This window comes from Lytechinus pictus, chromosome 3 (assembly GCF_037042905.1).
Source record: "Lytechinus pictus isolate F3 Inbred chromosome 3, Lp3.0, whole genome shotgun sequence".
Lineage (NCBI taxonomy): Eukaryota > Metazoa > Echinodermata > Echinoidea > Temnopleuroida > Toxopneustidae > Lytechinus > Lytechinus pictus.
The window spans coordinates 36,002,880-36,024,413 of NC_087247.1; the positions used below are offsets into that span (position 1 = coordinate 36,002,880).

General features: G+C 36.0%; 1 protein-coding gene across 1 annotated transcript in view; it reads left to right on the forward strand.

Moving 5' to 3' along the window:
- Positions 1-5,391: 5,391 nt before the first annotated feature.
- The window catches only part of LOC129257352 (uncharacterized), a 30,058-nt gene continuing 13,915 nt past the window's right edge, over positions 5,392-21,534 (forward strand). The window contains exons 1-13 of the mRNA XM_054895651.2: positions 5,392-5,998; positions 9,404-9,439; positions 10,045-10,211; positions 11,039-11,155; positions 11,279-11,420; positions 13,446-13,587; positions 13,756-14,042; positions 14,628-14,916; positions 15,226-15,537; positions 16,600-16,832; positions 18,781-19,752; positions 20,636-20,799; positions 21,168-21,284. Coding sequence (XP_054751626.2) covers positions 5,864-5,998; positions 9,404-9,439; positions 10,045-10,211; positions 11,039-11,155; positions 11,279-11,420; positions 13,446-13,587; positions 13,756-14,042; positions 14,628-14,916; positions 15,226-15,537; positions 16,600-16,832; positions 18,781-19,752; positions 20,636-20,799; positions 21,168-21,284 — 3,113 coding nt within the window. The 5' untranslated portion in view covers positions 5,392-5,863. The remainder of the gene's footprint in view (positions 5,999-9,403; positions 9,440-10,044; positions 10,212-11,038; positions 11,156-11,278; positions 11,421-13,445; positions 13,588-13,755; positions 14,043-14,627; positions 14,917-15,225; positions 15,538-16,599; positions 16,833-18,780; positions 19,753-20,635; positions 20,800-21,167; positions 21,285-21,534) is intronic.

Below are 21,534 nucleotides of genomic sequence, written 5' to 3' on the forward strand. Positions count from 1 at the left end.
TAGAGCTTCCGTGTTGGACGATGGACCCTTCTACGACGGATACCAACTATTTTAAAACTTATTTTTGGCTTCCTGAGATAATCATTTTCATTTATTTAGACCAATTTCGTATTTTGATATTCCACTCGTCAGGTTATGATGTGAAAGGGGCTTTTTTCGTCACTCGATTTGGATGAGACCACCAGCGAAATCCATTTCGGAGCGAACATTGACGTCGCCTCGTTCACATTCTAGTTCAGGGCCGTTGGTGGTGCTTCTGAGCACTAATTTCTGTTACAAAAGTTTACCTGCGTAAGCTCGTGTTGCAAACGGGAATCTTTGCTTCGTAGCTTAATTTGCAGATGAAATTTTACGTTTCCCACATCTTGACCAACATGACAAACTGGTGCCTTTGTCATGGATGTGGATGGACTGTTTTAATTGACATTTGAGGAGATTGGTTTAATTTTTTTTTTCGCATATGACACATCTCAGGAGGCTTATACATTTATAGTTATTATGCTTTGATTGTTAAATACTATTATTTTGGCTTTATTTTTTCAACATATCATTTTACATTTCGGTACACGTCATTTAGAAGATGCTCTTCGGAAACAATTTGTTTATTAAACTCCGCGGAAACTGCATATACTCGCCTCTCGTGCATTTTGTCTGGGATTGAGATAACTGGACGTATCATTTTCAGCATAAAGCTCATTCACACCTGAAACAGTAGTCAAAACTCGAGGACCGACCACTGATCTGAATCAGATCAGTGGGACCAAGGAACTTTGAGTTCCGCATGCGCAGATGGTTCAATCATCACTTCATCGTTGGAGAAGAATCCGTCTCCGGGATCCGTCTGTCCAAATGACATTTCCTTATCATATTTTTCACGACATGAGCTTAAATTAATTGTTTGTATATGCGTTATCAGGAAAAATGGAAATCTACTCGACTATCACGAATACGAAAATTCTACCGCATTTTTCTTCCCAATTTCATGAAATTATTCGAACAATATACCAGCCGTTCAGTGTAAAGGTGCTAACAAAGGTCCCGCGTCCCGAGTACAAATCTATGATTATATATTACATCTCAATCTAATTGTCTTAGGAATAATTTGTTTTCATATTTAGTTTTAGATTGCTCTCCAACCAAAGTCTAAAAGATTGATTTCCAATCTAAGGTATTTAGGGGATACGTAATTCTTCACCGTTCTTAAAAAAGGTGTAAATAATGTATTAGGTAATGCATAAGTTAATCTGTCTGAATAAATAGATAAAATGAAAGATTGAATAACAAGAATTCCAAGTAAAATGTGGTTAATTGATTGATAGTTAAGAGGTTCAAATAGCTGTCCCATTTAACATGAATATATATACCACCGATATCATGATCGATTATAACTCTGTGGTGCATGTCCTTCGAGTGACTTACATTACATTTTAGTTGTAAAAGTAAAAGTAATTGAATCGCTCCTCGGCACGCTTTCTACACGGTTTCTCGAAATATCCTTAATGGTGCACAACATACATCTTTTTCTTCAGCTTTATGGACCCTTTTTTTTTCCAAGTAACTGTGTTCAACATTAGGAAGAAAATAATGTTTTACGAGATAGTTGTGTTTCTTTGTAACAATACCATAGGTCCTCTTATTGATAACGTTTTGTTTTGTTTTGTGTGTGGTTTATAGTGGTTATGACTCTCGTCTTTCAATCTGAGGGACATGAGTTCGATTCCCAGCCATAGTGTGGTATCCTTCAGCAAGAAATTCACCCACACTGTGCTGCACTCAACCCAGGGGAGGTGAATGGGTACTCAGTAGGAAGAATTTTTTTGAGTGCCGCACGCCTTTCATGGGCAGCGCAGTTTAAACCGGGCTAAAAATGGCCACGTTTTGTTTCCTCAGGCAAATAGCGCTATATATAAATTTAGCTATTATCATTATTATTATTATTATCATCATCATCATCATTATCATTATATTTACAATTATGAATATTATTATTATTATCCTTACTATTATTTTTACTATTACTATTATCATTATTATTATTATTATTATAACTAATAACTTTATTGTTGTTGTTGTAATAAGCAAATTCGTTTAAGCATGGTTTAAGGAATTAAGTTACAATGGGATTCTTGGACTTTTAGAATATCTTTTTCAAATGATTGGTTTAGTCTTTATTGTTTGAGTGTTCAAAGCACATTCTTGATATCAATGGTACAATTTCATATAATAGAAAAAGGTGAATGAAAAGTTCAAAACTGAACTAAAAACAAAATACTTTATGTTGATCTAAAATAGAATAAAAAGAGCGCCCTCGTCTTTAGGGCGCAATACATTCGCGTAGTCATGATTGTCCAGAAAAAAGAGAATCGTGTAAATATATTCGCAAACCCTCTACGTAAATCTTAAAATCTCACTGACATAGTATCATTACATCATATTCATGGTGCCTCTTTTATGGTGCTTAAATGACAAATGTGGGGGAGGAGAAAACCGAAAAAATAGAAAATTTATAAGATATATATCATGCAAAGTAAATCTAACAAAAAATATAATTGACGAAATGTATAAATAATTATGTTCGATATGGAAATAAGTTGGGTTGTTAGATTGATCAGAAAATTTGAAGGAGATTAGAAAAAAATGGCAATGCAAGAGAATGAAACTAAAGAGCTATCGTTATTTTACTTAATGTTGTATCATCAGCTTTTCGACTTTTCCCGTTTTTCTGATTGATTTGACAAGGTTTAATTCATCGGTGACCTTGTCTCAAAAACGTTTTGAGACAAAACGTATTTATGTATACAGGCACACCCACCACGAGCGTTTGCTTTTAGGGTCTTACGCCTTTTTCTATAGACATAACATGTACATATTTATATTCTTCGTGACAAACTGATTTTTGTATGAATTTATGTTTACGAAAAATGTAGAAATTTGTGAAATGGAAGAAAATAAATGTTTGTTGGAGTTGAACTGAATTAAATTGAGTTTTGTAACATAGTAATTGAAATGACTGATTGGGTTGTGTTATTTGTACACAGAACTACTACTGAAACAAAGTTATAAAAAGATCATATTTTCTTTTCATGTTTTACTCATTGCCTTACACCATTTTGTCATATGAAGAGTTATGTTCCAAAAGGAGCTAATTCCACTTTTGGTATTTTTCTGTAAATCAAGGTTTTTTAATTCACCACTTTCACTTAGCCACTGTTGTTTTATTTTGATATACATGATAGTACTATCATCTTAGATTAATTAAATCATGATTTCAAACATCTAGCATTCATTGTTAATTCGTAAATAAATTTTGAAATTTAACTTTTCACGGATTTAGCTCCTTTTGGAACAAGACCTTAGTAAAATGTCAATTTTTGCCAATTCAAACATGTTTAATATTGAAAATTGAACACAAAAACATAAATATGGCTAGCAGAATACATTTCACATCTTTTCTGATGTTTATCCATTGAAAGTTACAAAAAAAATTGTATTTGTCACCTTTTCTTAGGACAGCATCTTTTCGATATCTAATTCCAAAAGGAGCTAAATCCCAAAATATTCATAACAATTTTAAAATTCTATTATTTTCAGCAAATTTTGCACTGATAGTGAAAACTTGTATCCACAACATTTACCTAAAAAAATTGAAAGCATAACTTTATGTAAAATAGAAAAATAACAAATTTTAAATAACCGTATAGTGGATTTAGCTCCTTTTGGAACAAAACTGTTTGGGATTTGGCTCCCTTTGAAACAGGACTCAAATTTGCAATCAATGTTTACTAACCTTTCCATTTTTTTTTTCAAATGCGATATGTAGCATTTGATTCCCACGTCTAAGATACATAATATTATATTTGTATCACAAAATCAATTTTAGTCAAAAGTGGATTTAGCTCTTCATATTTTTTTCTTGAAAGCAGAGCGCAGCCTTTGACACATTTCAGATATGTTCGCCAGATTTGTTTTGCGGAGTAACAAAGATTACCTGATGACTAAAAGGGTCCCTTCTTACGTAAACTCCTCACCCAAAATGGATATCTTAGAAATTGGGATTATGAGGAGGGAACTTCTTGAGATGAGCAATATGAAAAAAATATATTCTTTATGAATATATAGACTGATATCCTAGCCTACATCAATCAAGATCTCTTTAGTCATGTCACAGTTACAACAACCAAAGTAACTCCATTAACTGATGGTATGGCACTGGGTATAACGGAATAGCCTCCCTCACTCCGAGTCAGTGGTGTGGCGGTGACGTCACAAACTACTCACAATAAAGCACCCACTATACCACTGACACAATAGTCGACGTTCCTTTTTTCCTAAGTATTGAAGAAAAAAAATCCATAAAATATGGAGTAAGGGAGGATAAATAGGAGTCTAATAAGAAAGGTTTGGATTTTAAGTTTGAAAATACCCCTATCAATTATTTGAGAAAAAAATCGATCGACTAGCTACCCGTCAAAATAAACTTTCACATGCAGGCCCTATACCTGACACTATTTATAAGCCCAAAGTAATATGGGGCAAGTCAGAAAAATATGTAAGATTCGTAGGAGAAAGGGCCAAAAGAAAATCCACAATCTCAAACATTGTCTGCCTTCAATAATAATCAATCGCCGTATTCTAGAGACGAGTTCAAAGATCAAAATCGGATACCATTTAAACCAGCAATGCCTTAACATGCCTAAAGAGAATCTTCATGTAATGATGCAGGAGTAGTTTTATAGCAGAAAGGCACATCATCAGCTCTACTTGTTGTTTGCCAATTGTTGCATTCTGGACAGGGGCTCAAAGATCACCCTTTGTATCAAGAGGATGCCCCGTAATTAAGCGGTTTATCTCCAATTCGTCTAATGCCAATTCGTCCAATTGCCAACTCGTCTATTATCATTTGGTCTACCATCAGTTCGTCCACTCATCACATGGTCTACTTTCATTTAGTCTAATGCCATTCCGTCTAATAAGCAATTGGTCCAATAGCCCTTTAGTCCATATACCATTTGGTCTAATTGGACTATAAGTGTTTATTGTGCAAAATTAATGAAAATGAAATGAATATTACACCAAGTGGTTATGAGACGAAATGGTGATCAGACCAAGTGATGATTGGACCAAATGGTTAATGAACCAAATGTTTGCTAGACGAAATGTTGATGGACGGAATGACATTAGACTAAATGAAAGTAGACCGTGTGGTAAATGGACGAGTTGGCAGTAGGCGAATTGGCAATTTACCAATTAAGCCTACTGCATCCCTAAAATGTGTGTTTATCTAGTGATGAGGGAGGTTTGTTCTCTATCAGAAGGGCATATCCTAAAATCTGTAGGCCTACATTGTCTAAACAAGCCAATAGCTGATTAATTATCATTAAAACGAGCCCTATACAAACCAAGTTGATTCCGGTGAGGAAGCAACACTTGAAACCTCCATATCAAACCGGATAAAAACCTTCTAAATTTGCCTCTCTTTCACCACGGATCGAACAATACAGAAGGATTATCAATTTATAGTTTCACATCTGCAACGCCTACAGATATTCGATCATAGTCAAATACCTTTAAAGCAGTTGCTTCTTTGCACACCTTACAGTGTCTTTGCATGCGATGTAATCACGAAGATGGAGGAGATATGTAGAGTCGGGTAGCTTGGAGGAGCAACTTAGTTTTGGTTTGTACCGAATTAAATATCTGTTGGCAATCGCATATTTTCATTTGGACTTAAAATCCCGCTGTATTCATAACTGTCAGTGACTTCATACAATACACCACTATTTGTCTTTCGGAACTTACTTTTGGAATATAGACATCTTGGAGAGATTTGATTTCACGTCGGAGGAGTTTCGTTTGAAAGAAGATGCAAGGACACGCAAAGGGTCTTTCCTGCTGGTGTCTCTTGACGGTGATATGTCTTTACGTAGCTCAGACATGTTCTGCAGACAATGTAGGATGGATGGTAGCAGCAGACACACCAAATCCAGATTTATCAGTGGTAAGGAACATTAGGCGTGGGTTTTAAAGAGATTCAGTTGAACCCCTAATCGTAGGACCTCTAATTCCTCACACATTTACCATTACCTTTATGATTTTGAAAAAGGGGATTTGATTCATTCGATGATAACAGCAAATCTTTATAGATAGAAATGATTTTTCAGTATTCATTTAAAATTTACACGAACATACACCAGATGAATACTACGCTCACTTACTTCATACATAAAAGAGGGTATATATAGACACAATTCATTGTTACATTGACATCAAAAGCAGTGGTAGAAAATTCACGTCCTGCCTTTTAATAAAAAAAAATCAAATTACTTGTTAAAGATTTCCAGGCGGTCCATTCAATATTGGTTATCTCTCGTGTAATTGCGATAGTGATTAATCAGTTGTTAAACTGCTAAATCGATTAATCAATAACAGATTATCCCCTCATAATTCTCTTCTGCTCTCCTCATATATCGATTCACCCTGACCTCCATATTCATCAAACGATTAAACATTGACAGAGATCGAGAAACTATGTCAATGCACTTTAGCGTGATTGCTTCTATATTTCAATATTACTTGTAACAATTAAAACAAAATTGTGTGGCAAGCAAACCTAGTATCTAAGCTACAAATTCTGTTCAAAACTAGAGTCCAAATAATTGACATCTATCTAGAATGGCAAATTTCTTCAATATAATCAAAGGATTAGAAAGATATCTTAAATTTGAGGTCGTCGATCAGAATTGGACAATCACCTTTTTAAAAATTATTAGAAGTAAACTATGATTTTTCTGACGATCAAATACAAGCCTACGTAGTATAAGAGATGCAATTGTAAGCCCTAATGCTGCATGTTCCCCTTACATTATATGGTAGAATTTAAGGATGAATGTATGGAATGGTGGGTAATCTGTCCCAGAATATAGACTTATCATTAAGGTAGGATATTGATAAGGCTGTTAGGTTAATTGATTTTCAAGTGTGTGTGTGTGTGTGTATTCATGAAAAGAAGGAAACAACCAACTTGTGTCATTGTTAAAGGACAAGTCCACCCCAAAAATTTGATTTTAATGTAAAAAGAGAAAAATCCAACTAGCATTATACTGAAAAAAATCACCAAAATCGGATGTAAAATAAGAAAGTTATGACATTTTTAAGTTTTGCTTAATTTCACAAAACAGTTTTTGCACATCCCAGTCGATACACTCTTAAAAATGTTGGGCAACATACTTACCACACAATTGGTTAAAACTTTATCAAATTCAGGGTAGTTTTAAACCAATAATGTGTGCTTTTGGGTAAAAACTACACGGTATTGGTTGAAGACTACCCAGAAATGGATAATTTTTTAACCAATTGTTGTGCGGACAGTATGTTGCCCAACATTTTAAGAGTGTATGCAAATAATGAAATTGATGGCATCACTTACTCACTATATGAAATATCCCAATTTTCTCCTCATTTTCCTGTGAAACAAAGTTTTATTTCTCCCTGAATATGTGGAATTACCATTGTTTAACATTTATGGTTCAGTCAAGTTGGTCTTTATATTCAAATCTGTAAAAATTAAAATACTATATAATTCAAACAATAAACAACAAAAGAAATAGTGAGGGACGTCACTCACTATTCTCTCACTGCATGTGACTTAATTGTGCATATAACTATTTTGTGAAAAATAAACGAAATTTAAAAATGTCATAACTTTCTTATTTTACATCCGATTTTGATGAAATTTTCAGTATTGTGCTTGTCTGATTCTTCTTCATTGATCCATATCAACATTTTTTTAGGTGGACTTGACATTCAATGCATATAAGAATAAAACCATTTGTGCATATAGACTGCAGTACTTACTTATCAACTCCAATGTTATTCAATAAATTTCTAGACAGATGAACTTCTACTTCATAGTTTATCCTCTACTGTATTGATACATCGTAAAGCAAGCCGGTTTTATTTTTTAATATCATTCCTTGGGATCAGAAAAGTACTTGGTGATATCAAGAATTCATTCCTGATATCATGACGTAGCACTCGCGTCCTTTGGCAAGGCGTTTATCTGCATTTTTTCACTCTCCATCCAGGTATAGTAAAATATTATGCAGCGCTTAGAAACATTGTATTAAGAGCTCATCATTATTATTATTATTCCTATTATTATTACTATTGATATTACTATTGTTGTTGCTTTTATCATTATTATGATATATAATTCATTTTTAGACCGAGATTTGCAATTTGTTCTTAAATTACAATTCTTAATATCAAGAATGATGAAAGGACTTGTCAAGCTTGATCAGCTATTCCAAGTAACAAAGACATCCCTTTTAAAGCCGATGGGATTTTCAAAGAAATACTACCTCCAAGAACGAGAATATGACATGATACACCCCTGATGAACTGTGAGACAAATATACACTAAAAAGGTGCAATCCATAGCCAGAGAGGGGACATCTTTGAAAGGTGCAACTTTGCACCTTCAAGACAGGAAAGGTGCAAGATTAAACGTACAAAAGGTGTTCCTAGTGAGGTATGGCTGAACATTATAGCGGTGTTAAGCTGAATTTTTTTTCCATAGACTCGTGCACATTATTTTTCGTTACTTAGTAGTATCATTTTCTCTAATAATAATTTTCTTTAACAGAAAATAATTACATTGCTCCCAACACTTGCTAAAGTTTACATTTAAATAAAACTTAAAGCTGACCTTAAATATGCAAGACTCTTTAATGTAAGAGTATCTAGGTGTGAGGTATCATAGACATCAGCTGATATTTAGGCAGTATGAATGATGATATTCATTCCATCTATACTTGAGAAACGTTTCCACCTGTCAGTGTCATTATTGAGCAGCATGGTTGAAAATCATCATCTCTGATGGAAAGGATTGGTGACACTTGATCTTTGCGAAATTTGATGCTTTTATACAAAGTAAACAGAAGTGAATACACAAATTATATAAACAGTAGGTGGAATTCTTCTCTGAAGAATTTTGTGCACTTGTGCAGTTTGTGTGGGAGTGTCGGGTTGTTTTGGGGGTGGGGTGTCTGTGTGCGGGAGGATGTGTGTGAGGGTGCGCGTGGGTGTGTGCGTTGGTGTACGGATATACGTCTTTGGGTGTGGGTATGCTAAGTATGTGTGTAAGGGGGAGAGAGAGGGAGAAGTGAGTGAAAGAGAGGTGGATGAGACTGTGAGAGTGCGGGCATAATTGATAGCTTCAGTGTGGGTGAGGGTATGTACGTGTTTTTCTTTTGTGGGGTCTTCAGTGCAATGAACATTGGACAAAATTTGGCTCCTGTGATGCAAACCCCATTGAAATATATAATATATATTTTAATCGGCAAAATATATTTCATTAAGTTCATGCAAAAGGTTACACCTTCTTTTATTTTTCTTTTCATAGGAGGACTTTTTAGGCCGTTTCCGCAGGCAAACAACCGTAAGTAAAAAAATAAAAATAAACAAAAGGAAAGAAAATATAGTCATGATAGTAGATCGTACAGTCTTTCAAAGGGGCAAATTTCGATTATAGTTATTATAAGCAAGATTTTATTGAAAGGAGTTGTGTATCTTTCAAACTCTTTATATTAATGTAGACCATACAGGAATTCTGCACTTTGATGTCAGACTGGTCTACTTTAGAAATTAATACAAAATATAATGAAGAAAAATCACATAGCTAATCTTAGGCTAACTACATTATTTTGGATGCTGTAAAAGAAATGCATTAATATGTCCCTAAATCTAAACAAGCTCCAAATCTTATTCAAACACTGAATAAATATTGAACTGAAGTGAATTAAAATTTGTATGCAGAACTATTAAAGAATATCTATAGTGAACGAGATGCCACATAATCATTATGATTATTATTCGAATCTCATTCTACATGACTTGAAGGGGAAAAAAAACCTGCATTTATTTTCAATATCATTATCAATTATTACAAATATTATGCACAAATCAAATAATGGATGGTTACACACCGACATGGTGTCTGAAGAGTAATATTCAATAATGTTATAAAATGCATTTGTTTTCTAGTCACCAGTGCTTCCTAAAATAACGATGTTTCAAGTGGAGTCAAAGGTTGCTGTCCGCTTTGCAAGTACTACTATCAGAACCAACGTAAGGAACGTAGCAACAAGAAATCAAGCCGTATCCTTCGATTTGCTCCTTCCGCTAAAAGCATATATCTCAGACTTTACAATGTAAGTATAATTATTTGATATTGTGTGTCCAAACAGATTAGCGGTTACAAATTTCGAGCAAAATGAACTTGATACAATTCTATCAAACACTATTATCCATTTTTATACTGAAAAGTAAAGCAAGCACTTCACAATGATTCGAATGAAATAAAATTACATTACAAAAAATGTATTATACATCAATTAATGTAGTGTCCCAATCCCGCTCTCTATCTCCTGTATGTGCGTGTGTGTTTTGTCAGACGTGTATCAATCAAATATGATTATTTACGTCTGGGACCGACCTTTAACGTCACCATCCGAAAGACGTGACCAGGTGGGTGTTTCATAAAGCTGTTCGTAAAGTTACGAACGACTTTACGCACGACTGGAACATGTTCTTAGGTCATAACTCAATTACATAGGGATATCACATAGCACAAGAAAGGATCACCAGTCGTGCGTAAAGTCATTCGTATCTTACGAACAGCTTCATGAAACACCCACCAGGGCTCGAACCTCTGCATCAATTTGTAACTTCCCCAACAGCTTGGATTACAGGCGCTCGCCACAACGCCCAGTTGATTGCGGACCTTGTAGATGTAGATTCCGTAGCTCTCTTTCCTTTTGATTCACTTTCAATTCAATATCAGAGTATGTTTATTTATGAGTGGTTATAATTTTTTTCTGAAAATGCATAGTCCATTAATGTAATTATTGTAATTTGCATTTAAGGAAAAAAACTTATGTCAATATAATTTGAAGAAATATTGTACTGAAGACTTTAGAAACCTGGCCAAAGTTAAAATAATTTCAAGTAACCAGTAAGTAAATGATTGATCTTACAGGGTTGTCGATGGCGTTTCATACCCTGGGCAAACGGTAGATAGGTGCATCCTGGAGCAGAATCTGAGATCATCCGATGTCGCCATAGCAACCATCGATAAATACCAATATACCGCTGGGTAAGGAATTCTGACTCAGTTTACTTAAAAGTTGATTGATATTATGTCATGCTTGTACAACAAGAGACGACGAAATAACCCGTATTCTAAAGTAGAACTTTTGAAATTTTGTTTTACTTCCAGGGGTGAATACACACGTAATGTCTTCACAGTAAAGACAAATGTCCCAAAGAAGAAATCAGTGAAGGTGACAATAGTCTATCAAGAACTACTTGAAAGGCAGGCTGGTTGGTACACTCAGAGGATTAGCGTGAGACCTTCTCAGGTGAACGTCAGATTATTTGTACTATTTTTAATAGTAAGTCAAAAAGGGGCCTAAGCTTTCGATCCTAGCAGAATCTTCGTCGGAGGCAAAATGACAAACATATAAAGTGGAACAACCATAATATAGACCACAAACAAGCTACAGCAACACTAGAAACAAGGAGACAAAAGGGGCATTAGTGAGTAGAGAAGACCAATCAGGTTAGTGAAGGGGATGAAAGAAAAGGAGTAGGCAGACACAAAGGGAAGTTAGTGTAAGTAAGGCCAGTAAAAGACCTCAAGCCAAGAGGGATTAAAATAATGAGGCAGGCAACATCAAACAGGATCTGGAACAAAACAGTGATAATGGGATGAAAAACAAGAGAATTAGTGAGAGGTGGGTCAAACAGGTTACAAAGAAAGGCTTAATAAACTGGTGCATAAGAGTGGGGGAAAAAAGAAAAAGAATGGGGAACAACTGATAATGTGCAAAAGACATATAAGTATATATGATAAAGCATTAAACAAACTAAGAGAAGAAGGTAAGTGTAAATATGTATCTATAAGTGATATGTATATAAATATATCCAAAAAAGAAATGTATATGAAAAAATATATATAAATACACATATGGTGTAACTGATATTGTAATCCGCTAGGTGTGACGGGAAAAAAACATAAGACTACATAGTAGGAAAAAAAAAAAAAACCTGTATATGTGAAAAAGAGGAAGCAAATTGCCTAAAAAGGTAAAAGCAAATATAGAAGAGAGGGGGTGTATTATGAAGAAACCATAGTATACATGTAAATAAGCAAATGTGGTAAATCTAAAAGAGGTGAGTGGAGAAAAAACAAATATATATAAATATATATAATAATTATTATATCGCCTGAATAAGGAAGGAAAAATTGGAGCTGAGCTTGTATGAGATATGGGAGGAAAGTAGAGTAAGAAACTATTATGTAACTATTCAAAAGAGCTGAGGGGAAAAATTATATGTATATATAAATTGAAAGTGGATAGGAAAGAAAAATCAGTCGTTCCCCTCTTGGATGTTCAGGCCATGAGGTTGGGTGGTGCGAAGTCGTCTCATCCAGAGCTTCTCCCTGCTAGTACGGACTGAGTCAGGACGGGTACCTAAAGATTCGATGCCCTGTAGCATCATGTCAGTGATGGAGTGGTTGGGGAGGTTAAAATGGCGGCCAACTGGAGTGTCCAGCTTTGCTGTGTTGACGGTGGATCTGTGCCCGTAGAATCGTTTCTTGAGTGTGGTCTTGGTTTCCCCTATGTATTGTACCCTACAAACTCTGCAAGTGATGAGATATACAACATTAGTGGTAGTGCATGTGATGTTGCCCTTGATTTGGTGAGACAGGCTGGTAGAGTTGCTGGTGAAAGTATCGCCCTCGTGAAGGTGTATTTCACATATGATGCACCTGTTGCTGGTGCATTTGAAGGTGCCATGCTGTATGGGAGAAGAATGGTTAGTGAGGGAGGGCACTTCAGCACGAACAATGAGGTCCCTGAGATTCGGTGGGCGTCGGTATGCTAGAAGGGGAGTATCGGGAACGGCCTGTTGGAGACGATCAGAAGTGTGTAAAATGTGGTGGTTATCAAACAGGATTTTGCGGAGAGGGGGTAGATTGGGATGGAAGGTGGTCACAAGCGGTATTCTTTAATAGTGTTATATTAAATCTTCTCTTAACTTTGGTAAATACCCTAAAAGTGTTTGTCACAATATTAATAGATTGATACGGTATTTATAGATGATATGAAAGTAATACCGCTGTATATCTTTAGAGACTTATATCCTTAGCGACGATTTAATTAAAAAAATAAAACGGTATGAGAAATACTGTTTCTCATCCGTAAGTGAAATAATTTCATACTTTCTGTTTTTCTTTATGTCAAGCGTGGCGAGACTGTTGACTATAATGATCATGACTATCAAAGCGATTACAAAGATATCATTGGAATTGCTTTTGAACAATTTAATTTTATAGTAAATGTAATTCTGACTTTGATGGTTTTTTATTTTATTTTTAGGTTGTCCGGAATATGAGAATCTTTGCCTCTGTTACTGAGCCACAAGGTATCATTCGATCAGAAGCTGGTTTCGATACAAGAACTCTTGCATCTTCACTAATCTCACTGGCAGTTGATAGTATCAGCTCTGCGGCAGTCTCTAGTAAGTAGATAATAATATTTTGATATAAAAGGACAGGATCACACTAGATTTTTAGTATGAAATTGAACACACTGACGTAAATTATTTGAAATAACATTTCCTACAAATTCATGATGTATGATGGCGAATGTTATTGTACGTTTTTCTGTTTGTTGGTGATTTTTATAGCTGCCAGAAGTTATAGCGGAAGGGTGTATGACTTGATGAACTACACCCAGACGAGTGCAGCGGGTTCATCTTCATCTTCATCGTCATCAGGCTCCTCATCATCATCTGGATCTTCCTCAGGTGCATCGTCGGGCTCGTCATCGGTTCATAGCTGGTTCGTGGTGGCGTATGAACCCAGTGAAGATCAACAAAACCAATATAGGAATTATTATAACAAGGAAGGAATCTATGGTGACTTTATAATCCGGTACAACGTAGCACCTCGAGGAGGAGTTGGATGGGTGCAGGTATGATCTTTATTCGTATTTAGGTACATTCTAGAATTTTCAATATAAAACGTATCTAAATAATAAATAATTGCAATAAATAGTATTCATAACTGCCCAAAGCGTAATGTAAGAAGTATTTTTTTAAGTATAGGCGTACGGGTATAATGTAAGAAACACGAGATATTCGGAAATTAAAAAGGGGAGTTTGGAAAGTGGCGTCTTCGGGTAACCTTTAAATGTACACAAATTTCTAGAGAGCTGTATACCAACATCTGCAAAAGCCCGTTCCCGCCTGCTTTTTGCATTTTTCATACTTGTTAGTTTAGATCACAGTGAACATAAGCAGATGGATATAGCGTTCAAGGACAGTTTCCCCTCTCAGAAACATTCAATACCCCTTTCTCTCACTTTTGAAAATGATATGTTGCCACAAAATCGAAATAGTATATTACCCTCTTCTAAAGATAAGAATAAATAGAAAAATCTAAACGAAAAGCTTTCTTATTTCTTGTTCAATAGAAGTGTTTAATTCAACTTATTCCATACGTATCAAATATTTCATATTCTTAACATTCCATTCTTCCTCATGTTTACCTTGTAAAGACGGATGGACCAAACTTCATCCATCGCTTTGCACCTCGTTCATTGGCGCCAGTCAACAAAAGAGTAGTATTCGTTCTGGATTTCAGCGCCTCAATGTACCCTAGGAAACTGCGTCAGACAAAAGCAGCCATGAATTCAATCTTAGATCAGATGAGTGAGAATGACCAGTTCAATATCATGCCCTTCTCTGATGATATCTATCGATGGAAAGAAAATGAAATGGTCACAGTTACTCCGGAAACGGTAACCGAAGCGAAGGAATATATCAGGCTGTTTAAATACAAAAGAGGTACTGTATATCTCAAATAGTTGTATAAGACTACTATCGATCTAAGATTCATGAAAAGGGAAAATACCAAATATCGTTTACGCATCATCATTCAAATCATTCTCTTGAGAAGTCATTTAATGAACTTCACGTTTAGTATATTACGAACATCACGTTTAGAGGTTTTATTGATGGGCGTAGCCTTTTAATATTTTGTTTACATTGATTTTGATTTTTTTAGCCACGACCATTGCCCTCATTCGCGACAGAACTGATAACCATGCCTCTGGCAATGATCGGACTTTAAATGTTGTGGGTTTTGTTTTTCAGGAACAAATCTCAATGATGCTATGCTGCAAGGATTTAGGCTCTTGGAAGCAACAGGTTCAATGGATTCTAGTAGTGAGAACCCTATGGTGTGCATCCTTTTCTTGCTCACTGATGGCAAACCTTCTAGCGGTACCACTGACCTTAACGTCATCGAAAGCAACGTCCGAGCAGCCAACAACAGAAGATGTTCCCTAGTCACTCTCGGCTTTGGCAAGCTGGTCGATTTTAATTTTTTGGGTCGTCTTGCGTTGCAGAATCGAGGAATTACCAGAAAGATTTTTGAGTCATCGTCAGCTACAGTTCAGCTGCAAGGTTGGAAAATAAAGCTTGTCTTTAAAAAAGAATTATGGGGGGAATAGTTTTGTATTTTGTATGCAACAATCTTAAAATACGAGGCAATATCACAAAATAACCTTTTTTTTTCCTTTTGATAAGAATTAAAGTGGCTTATAGGCTAAAACTCAAACATATTTTTCACATCACCAAAGCAATAACCAATAACCATTATTTTGAATAAGGAAGTTAGAGTCTAACAAACTACATAAGAGCAAACAAATTGTTTTTTTTTTTTATTATTTGGAATTCCTTGCCTCCTGAAATTCAACACACACAATTCAATTCACTTTTTAAAAAACGATTGAAAAAATTATTCCTCTCCAACCTAAATAACCGTTAAACAATTTTCCACTCGGCATTTTAGAGGACCGGAGTGTGGCGTCGCAACAGTATTCTTTTTCTTTATCCCTCTCAGACAGGTTGCTTGCATTTTTTAAACGCAGCCTCATTTTCTTGTTTGTTTTTTCTTAATGATTCACTTAGTGACCGGCTGGCATGTCGTCAGTGTCTTGGTTTGAAAGAAAGTACTGACGACGTGCCCGCCGATCATTGCAATCAAACTCTGATATTACTGTTGTGGCTACGCATTCCGGTACTCTGTTCTATTTGTAAATCATTTTCTATAACCACTCTTATGTTTTTATTCTTGGTTTCCCTTTTTGCAAGCCTTTGAGGCTTTTTGGGATACCTTTTTCTTTCATTATTTTTTTTTCAAATCTCATCTTAATGTTTCATGATTATATTTGTATATTTATGTTCAAAATAATGTATGATATTTGTATGTTTTTACATGTATATATTATTGAAAGAAATAAATGAGAATATTTCCACTCTCCCTCAATACAATTGTCATTTAACTTGGATCAAACTTCTTAAAGTTTATTTAGTAATAAGGTGGAGACTTTGAGAAGTGAAATTTTGATGGTATACAATTAATTCACCTAGACAAACCTATCATCGCTTTGATAATAAGTTTGCAATATGCGACAAAATTATTTTTTTCTACTTTGATTGACATATATTTTATTCATTAATCAGGTGTGTACAACGAGGTCGCCACTCCGCTCCTCTTCGATATCGTGGTTGAATACCTCAACAATGCCGTCATTGGACAGTCATTATCAGCAAGCAATTTCTCCAATTATTACAACGGTTCAGAATTGATCATTTCCGGTATTCTTAGCGATGAAGAGCTCGGAATACTGCCAATCAGAATCACAGCCGTCGGATCCGATGGCCCTATTACTATTGAGGAAGACGTCGACTTAAGTGTAAGTTCAGACATTAATTCACTCCAACTTGATCATCTTTGAAAATATCTTTCTCTAATATATTTTCCGTATTTTAATGTACACCTACACATACATCGTACATGCCTATCTCTAATTTTCTTCTCGTGATCCGTACGATATCATTCTCAATTCTGTCTGTCGATGGATGGTTAGAAGGTACGATCTACCGAGTTTACATCTTTGTAAGACAGTGGAAGTTGATCAAAACTGCTACCTCATGTTAATGGAATAGGCGCTCTAAAACAAATGTAAATATGATACAACGTGTCATTCCTCATTATAAAAATATCAATGGCATATTGAATGAAGAGTGCTTGTGGCACTATGTAGCTTTACTTAAAGATACTCTGTTTTACGTCTCATAGAAAGGAAAAACATATCTCATAAGCCATTGCATTACAGTTTCGCTTACATCCATGCTTCATCAAATATTGACCACGTGTAGACGGAGATAAGCTATTAGTAATATTGAGCTTCTTGTGGATTCGTTACGAAACTGATTTGTGTCTTCTAGCAAGCAAGAAAGTCATAATCCGAACGCGCACCTTGTTTCGTTGAAGGCGTCACTTTGAAACCCTGAGGTTATCATCTCCTGGTATGTCATTTCATTTAATGCCCATTGCAATGGTTTCAGATTTCTCTGACTAGCATATTCAACAATTTAGTGGTATCTGTACTAATCTATTTAGGGCTTAAAAGTTTAAGTGAAGGGAGGAAGAATTACCAAATACTTATATAAACATTCGTCCCAATCTTGTAATTTTTACTCGTTTGCAAGGAACATTACATGCCCATTTACCCTTAAAGGGCAAGTGCATCCCAAGAAAAGTTGATTTAAATAAAAAGAGAAAAATCCAACAAGCATGACACTAAAACCTTCATGAAAGTTTGAGGTAAAATAAGAAATTTATGACATTTTAAATTTTTGCTTAGTTTCAAGAAACAGTTATATGCAAATGAGGGGACTGATAACCTCACACACTCACTATTCATTTTGTCTTTCATTATATGAAATATGAAGAATTTTAAATTTCTCCTTATCGTCATGTGAATCGAAGATTTATTCCTCCCTTAACATGTTGTATTACCATTATTTTAACATTTTGTGGTTCGGTCAAATTGTTCATTATTGTCAAATCTGTAAAATATGAAATATTGTTTAATTCAAACAATAAAACATAAAAGAAATAGAAAGTGAGGGACATCATCGACTCTCTCATTTGCAGATCACTAAATTGTGCAAATAACTGTTTTGTGAAAAATAAGCAGAACTCGAAAATGTCATAACTTTCGTATTTTACATCCAATTTTAATTATGCTTGTTTTATTTTACTCTTTTGATCAAAATCAACATTTTTTTTCTGGGATGTACTTGACCAACATTTTTCTCAATTATAGCCATGATCTTCAGGTTTTTAGTTGATTGATTTGTACAATTACGAGTCCATTTTACCATGTCGAATAAGTCCTTGTCAATACCATGTTGACAATTTCATAAAGCCACGAATAGAAAAGAACCATATAACAAAATGAACGTCACATCTTCTAAAATCATCTATTACTACATAATCATATTCCAATGTAATAATAACAATATACAGCATTGTATGAGGTTCCGATTATATATCACCCCCGGCTTTAGTGCCAGCTGCTAAAGGCGTTTTGGAACGCCTTCTCAACAAATTGCTCCTCAGTTTATACCGATGTTCTTTTCCAGCACTATGAAGTTCCTCACTTCGCTCTGTTGTGTTCATGGAAGCTTATTACTAATCATGCATGCTAACATTTTGAAATTGTGCATTTTGTATTTTTTTTGTAAAGCATATCCCGAAAAATAGTGTGATGATTTTGATTTAGAAGAGCAAGTGTGCAATGAATAAAGACGAAAATCAATGTTCTCTCTTTTTATCCTGAAATTTCTTCACAGAACAATCAATTGCTCCGCGGTGAAAATATACCTACGGACTTTACGGAACGCACATACGCATTTCTTATAGTGCGCGAGCTTTTCGATAAGTTCACGCTAGCCAACGATGCCCAGGAGCGGGATGCAATCATAGCCAAGACACAGGAGATATCACAGCGATATAATCTGCTGACTCCTATCATGTCCATGGTGCTCACCCGCTCAGGGGCTTCTGCTGGCTCCGCAACGGGAGATGGAACAGTTGGGGACGACAGTAACATCATTCTCAGCAATGGGAACACCATAACAGCGAGTCGCCCTGATCGGTTCGTTTGGGATATCTTGGGACCATCCTATGGCAACATCGGTCAACCAGGCAGTGCCATAGGAATCGGAGCAGCATCGTGTCCAGTGATTCCAACACCAGCAATGTCGACAACACCGTCCCCTACCACAACCACTCCACCTCCAACAACCACCACACCACCGACAACTACAACCCCGCCGACGACTACGCCAATCCCTACCACCACAACGCAGCCGACTACCACCCCAGTCCCTACTACAACTACTTTGCCAACAACTACACCTTCTCCAACCACAACGCCAATGCCTACTACAACAACACCAATGCCAACGACCACAACACCTGTACCAACTACCACAACACCAATGCCAACTACCACAACACCTGTACCAACTACCACAACACCAATGCCAACTACCACAACACCGGTCCCTACTACAACCACAGAACCTACAACTACACCTATTCCTACCACAACCACGCAACCTACAACAACACCTTTGCCTACAACTACCACACCTCTACCTACAACTACCACGCCCATGCCAACTACAACCACGCCCATGCCTACTACTACCACCCCTTTGCCAACAACTACGGAAGAACCTACTACAACAACGATGCCGACCACGACAACTATTCAAACTACTACAAGAAGGACAACAACCCCCAGGCAGCGTCAACCGGTAAGAATCTACTACCCTTTTTACACAGGATTTTCTTAACCCCGGACTATCGCTAACCCCGTACTATCCTTAACCCCGTACTATTTTTTTTCCTTTTTACACATGCCAAATTGTTATTGCTAACCCCGGATAAGGAATGCTAGCTTTTCACACACGAAACTCGCTAACCCCGGACTAGTGGTTTTTGTCGATCATTCGTAGTACAAGTACTTCACTCGTACCATTTTACACACGCTACAATTTCCTTAACCCCGTACTATAGGTGGGGCCAAATTGCCATTTAGCCCCACCTATAGTACGGGGTTAAGCTTAGCCCACTTTCGTTTTACACTAGCGATCTTAACCCCGTACTATCGCTCTTAGCACCGCAATTGCTCGGATAACCCTGCTTTTTTGCAGGGCCAAATAATCCCGTACTAAAGGTGGGGTTAGCCCACTTTGCAAAAATGCTGTGTAAAAAGAAAGTGGGCTAAGCTTAACCCCGTACTATAGGTGGGGCTAAATGGCAATTTAGCCCCACCTATAGTACGGGGTTAAGGAAATTTTAGCGTGTGTAAAAAGGGTATACTGGACTTCTGACAGGTCATGTTATTCTAGATTTTTTTGTTTACATTCACAAAACTAATTTCATTACATGAGTATTACTCGCGGTACTAAGCCAACTTTATACATTTGAATTAATGGAAGGATTCGATCAAGAATAACCTTTTCCTGCTTTCCTTAGCCTTGGCTGCCAAACATGGTTGTTATTAGTAATGTTAATGTGTACATCAATCTTAATGTTGACTTCGACTGGGCAGCAGAAAATGTATTTTGTGCATCGTCATTTAAGGTGAAAGATAATAAGATTGACTCTTTTTCATGCATTTATAACCATATTTAGAAAGGACCTGTGTCACTGACTCGATACTATGTAGAATCTGATACAACTGAGCGCTATACGCGAACATCTGTAACAGCTTCGTATATCCACAGTAACCAAGAGGACCAGGTTATAGAATTCAGTCAGCAAATACCAAGCAAAGCTTTCATATCAAATTTCTACGTGTAAGTATCTTTCGACATAAGGGTGTTTGGTTTGTCCCTTACCCAAATGGGCATATCCTATAATGTTCCTTTAAATCACCTCCATATACTTTAAAATAATGACAAGTCACGTTTCAACATCGATGTTTCGATTTTTTCATCTTGTTTCTGAAAATCCCAATCTCTAGGCTTCTCTCCTCTTCCATCTTATCTGATTTCGTAGTCATAATCGCCAAACTAGATTGTCAGCACAAGTTTTGAATCTTTGAAAAGAAGATCCACTAGAGAACAAAACACATGATGCTCCTCGGTTGGAACGTTGTAAGGACCGTCTTCAATCGTACCAGAGAGTTGATATTTACTATTCTGTTTTGTTTTCCTATCACTAGAGATGTCGGTGGTCGGAGATACAGGGGCGTTGTCCAAAATATCCAGGAGGATAATTGGCAAGAAGTATTTGCCAGCAATAGTGACAGAGGGCAGATTGTCGCATTTCTAGCGCGGCGGTAAGACTTGATTTAAACTTGAATTAACTTTGACTGCTGTTTGTTGCATTTTAGGTTTCTCTTCTAGAAATCTCAGGAAAGAGTATCAAATATGTGAAACAGCCTTTTGTAAAAACAAAAAAAAATAATGTTGATTTTCATAATTCGATATTTTTACAATGACTTCCTTTATTGAAAAATATATTAAACATTATAAATTTTAAATTGTATTTATCTTATTCTTTGACGCATCTAGCTTTTCAGTGGTGTC